This window comes from Acomys minous, assembly GCF_964271855.1.
Source record: "Acomys minous genome assembly, chromosome: 9".
NCBI classification, from domain to species: domain Eukaryota; kingdom Metazoa; phylum Chordata; class Mammalia; order Rodentia; family Muridae; genus Acomys; species Acomys minous.
This window is the reverse complement of record NC_140490.1, coordinates 90,859,327-90,863,054: the sequence shown is the minus strand read 5'-3', so window position 1 is coordinate 90,863,054 and position 3,728 is coordinate 90,859,327. Positions and strand designations below refer to the sequence as shown.

General features: G+C 45.3%; 1 protein-coding gene across 1 annotated transcript; it reads left to right on the top strand.

The window, feature by feature from the left end:
- Nucleotides 1-1,337: 1,337 nt before the first annotated feature.
- LOC311604532 (large ribosomal subunit protein eL21-like) lies at nt 1,338-1,922 on the top strand. Its single transcript, XM_084794473.1, has one exon. It carries the CDS (start codon nt 1,397-1,399, stop codon nt 1,874-1,876), a length of 480 nt encoding a protein of 159 aa, XP_084650599.1. The 5' UTR covers nt 1,338-1,396; the 3' UTR covers nt 1,877-1,922.
- Nucleotides 1,923-3,728: the final 1,806 nt, after the last annotated feature.

Below are 3,728 nucleotides of genomic sequence, written 5' to 3'. Positions count from 1 at the left end.
TCCCTCGGTCTCACAACTCAACAACTCAACGTACAATTCTTCTGTTTTCCTAAACTCACCCTTTCCTTGCTGTCGGGTAAAAGCAACCCACATTCTAGCCCAGCCTGGACTTTTCCAGGCTGCTGTTCTTCAGGCTTTTTATTGTGGCTTGTTTCCTAATGAAATGGTTCTATATGAAGCTCTTTGTACATGGAGGGCAGGGGAGCCGACCACGAGGTTCAGTACTCGTCTTCTCATTTAATTAGCCACACTCAACAGAAACGATGCCGTAAGGAAACCACTGAAGCCGGTAACTTACCCCTGAAGAAATGAATAGGGCTCATTGGTTCAGCGCCTCAGCCACCAGAAGCCTCCTAAACTTGGGTCTGCCGGGGCCAAAAGCAGATGTGTATAGTTGGACAAACACTACAAACCATCCTTGATAATAAATGACCATTACTTGGTTCTGTTGTCCCTCCAACTCCACAGCTAAGGCTGTGTTTCGCTGGCAAGTCTTGCAGAGGGCATCCTTACTTAGTGCACACCAGAAAGAGGCCTCTGAGATTGGTGAAATCAGTTGTTTGCTTAGATTCCACTGTCGTGAAGGGTGTGTCATGTGGAGAGGAGGCTATGGCTGTCTGATTCCCTTGTAGCCCTGCAGGGCTCTCCTGCCAGACTGTTGTCCATGGGGAAAGCTGACAGGAAGAGTTTGGCCAAATGTCTTCTGCTCAGGTACTCTAAGAATCTTCTAAACTCTGTCATACCAAAGCCACCTACCTTGTTTCATTGGATGGCACGTGACTGTCATCTTCTGTGACACCGATTGGCTCTCTCTCCATAGAAGATAGTTATTTACCAAAATAGTGCTTAAATGAAGCTCCTTTATTCACAAAGTGCATCTTCTTTAACACATAGAGGTACACACATGTACACACACACACACACACACACATGGGGGGGAGAGAGAGAGAGAGAGAGAGAGAGAGAGAGAGAGAGAGAGAGAGAGAGAGAGAGAGAGAGAGAGAGAGACATCTCACAAATATTGAAAACAGCTGGATAATTCTGTCAAGGAGTGCCAAGCTTCAATCAGTCACTGAGCCAGTAATGGACCCTCCCTTCGTGCCAGGACAAATCTTCTGGCCCTTGGTTGATGCCACTGCCACTGATGCATGAAATTCAGTCATTAAGTCCTCATCCATAAAGGCGTTGTAGTGCAAGCCTCATAGTTTCAAATCCAACTCTTCCAGGCTCAGAGATGGGAAGGCAGGGGTATCACGGCAGTTCATTCCCCTAGGTGAGAGGCTTCTCTCCATATCAATTAGGGTCATCACGATTTATTTACCACACTTCTCTCACACATTAAAAAAATGTTTTGACCCTTTTGGCCGCAGCAGCCATCTTGCAGTAACTCGCCAAAATGACGAACACAAAGGGAAAGAGGAGGGGCACACGCTACATGTTCTCCAGGCCTTTTAGGAAGCATGGAGTCGTTCCTTTGGCCACGTACATGCGAATCTACAAGAAGGGTGATATTGTAGACATCAAGGGAACGGGCACTGTTCAAAGAGGAATGCCCCATAAGTGTTACTACAGAAAAACTGGAAGAGTCTACAGTGTTACCCAGCACACTGTGGGCATCATTGTGAACAAGCAGGTTAAGGGCAAGATTCTCTCCAAGAGAATCAACGTGCACATTGAGCACATCAAGCACTCTAAGAGCAGGAACATCTTCCTGAAGTGCGTGAAGGAGAATGACCAGAAGAAGGAGGCCAAGGAGAAGGGCACCTGGGTCCAGCTGAAGCGCCAGCCTGCGCCACCCAGAGAAGCACACTTTGTGAGGACTAACGGGAAGGAGCCTGAGCTGCTGGAGCCCATTCCCTATGAATTCATGGCCTAATGTGGAAAGGAAATAAAGGGCCTGGACTGTAAACTGTTTAAAAAAATGTTTTGTAATATAGAGCCTGAAACTGCCAGCATGCAAGCTTCTCTTGTCCTGTACTATGAGATCTGGGAGAATATGCTCCCAAGAAATGTATTCTCAGAAATTATTGAAATATATAGTTCTTTCACATTCCTTATAGTGCATCATGCAACCCAAAGTCAGTTCATTAGCTATGCTATTTGGGCCTTTGGTAGCTAGTCCACGAGGCAGTGCCTCTTGATGAAAAGCCATTCCATCATTAGAACCAAGAGTCCCTTCTGCATATCAAGAAGCCTTTGCCATATGATCTTCAGGCCCTCTCTCTTAGGGTCCTTACATCTCCACTGCAGAAGCAGGGACCGTCTCTGTTCTGTTTGTTCTTGTGTGGACACATCACACACGCATGCCCAGGTCAGTGCTTCCTGGAGAAATGGATAGAGAAGACCAGACATAATTACATCTGGAGATTCCTTTCTCAGAGACATCAGAGCTTGTGCAAGGGAAGCAGCTCTGAGAAATGGGACACACTTTTGCCTTTCCCAGCTTAGCATTGCGAGCACTCTAGAAACGTATTTAATCCTCGGACTCTGAGAAATCCCTCAGTGTTAATATAGATCTTAGCCTTGTGTGGAGAATAAAGGCCATGCATGTCTATTTAGAGACAGACACAGTGTGCACTCATTGGACTTTTCCACGTCCTCCATAATAAAACTTTGCAAAGAAAGAGTTCATGTGTAAAAGAGGGGTCATTTTAATAGAGTCTATGGAATTTATAACCGAGTACAGGGAATGAGACAATGTCAAATAAATGTCTGGCATAAACTAAGAGCTTGTACAGGTTACTCTATTTCGTAGGAGGTTTACTATTTCCACTTGTTGAATCATCTCTCTTATAGAGCCTGCAAGTCGGGGAAGAACCCTTGGTAATAATCATCTTTCATTTCCTTCAACTTTGGGTGTGCTTTTTGTCTCCTTCTAGACTATTAAGTTCCTTAACGTTAAGAATCGTGTTTCTGGAAAATGTCTTTCAAAGTCTCAGTTGCAATAACATTTTTCAGCCTGTGTCATGTTCCAGGAATAGTGAAATGTAAAGTGCCAATGATGGGTGGGCGGGGTCTGTACTTAGGTACTTCATCAGTCTTCGTGGTGTCTCCATGTGGCAGGGGTCCTTAGCCCCATGCTACTGATGCGTTCTGAAGCTATGGAAATTAACATACTTCTGTCTGTGTCAGCCAATTACCTGGGACTGACAGGGTACACAGTTTCCAAAGCTCATAACCTTTCTTCACGGGCTATGTTCTAGAATTCTCAGACCATTTGGAATACCTACCCTATCACACATAATACGACAGTGCTTCTGAAGTTTTAGTGAAGACATTGATGTCTTGATGGTCTTAAGAAATGGTAAAAGCTAGTCCAGAAAGTCTGGGTCTGGCCTGAGGCTCTGCATTTTTAGACAGTTTTCAGGTAGGGCTGATGGAGCAGGTCCAAAGCCCATGAGCTGAGGGCCAAGCCTGTCAAGAGTTAACATAGAATGTTTTTAGGATTTGTGTCTTCTGAAATTCTTGTGGTTGGGTGGTCGGGGAGGGAGTGACAGTAACTTAGGTCTCCTTTATGGAATGCTCTTAAAACAAGCACAAAGAATGTGTTTGCTCTCTTCTCCACCATGTGTCTCTTTGTGTCTGTCTCTGTCTCTCTGTCTCTCTGTCTTTCTCTGTCTCTGTCTCTGTCTCCGTCTCTGTCTCTGTCTCTCTCTCTCTCTCTCTCTCTCTCTGTCTCTGTCTCTCTCTCTCTCTCTCTCTCTCTCTCTCTCTCTCTCTCTCACGCA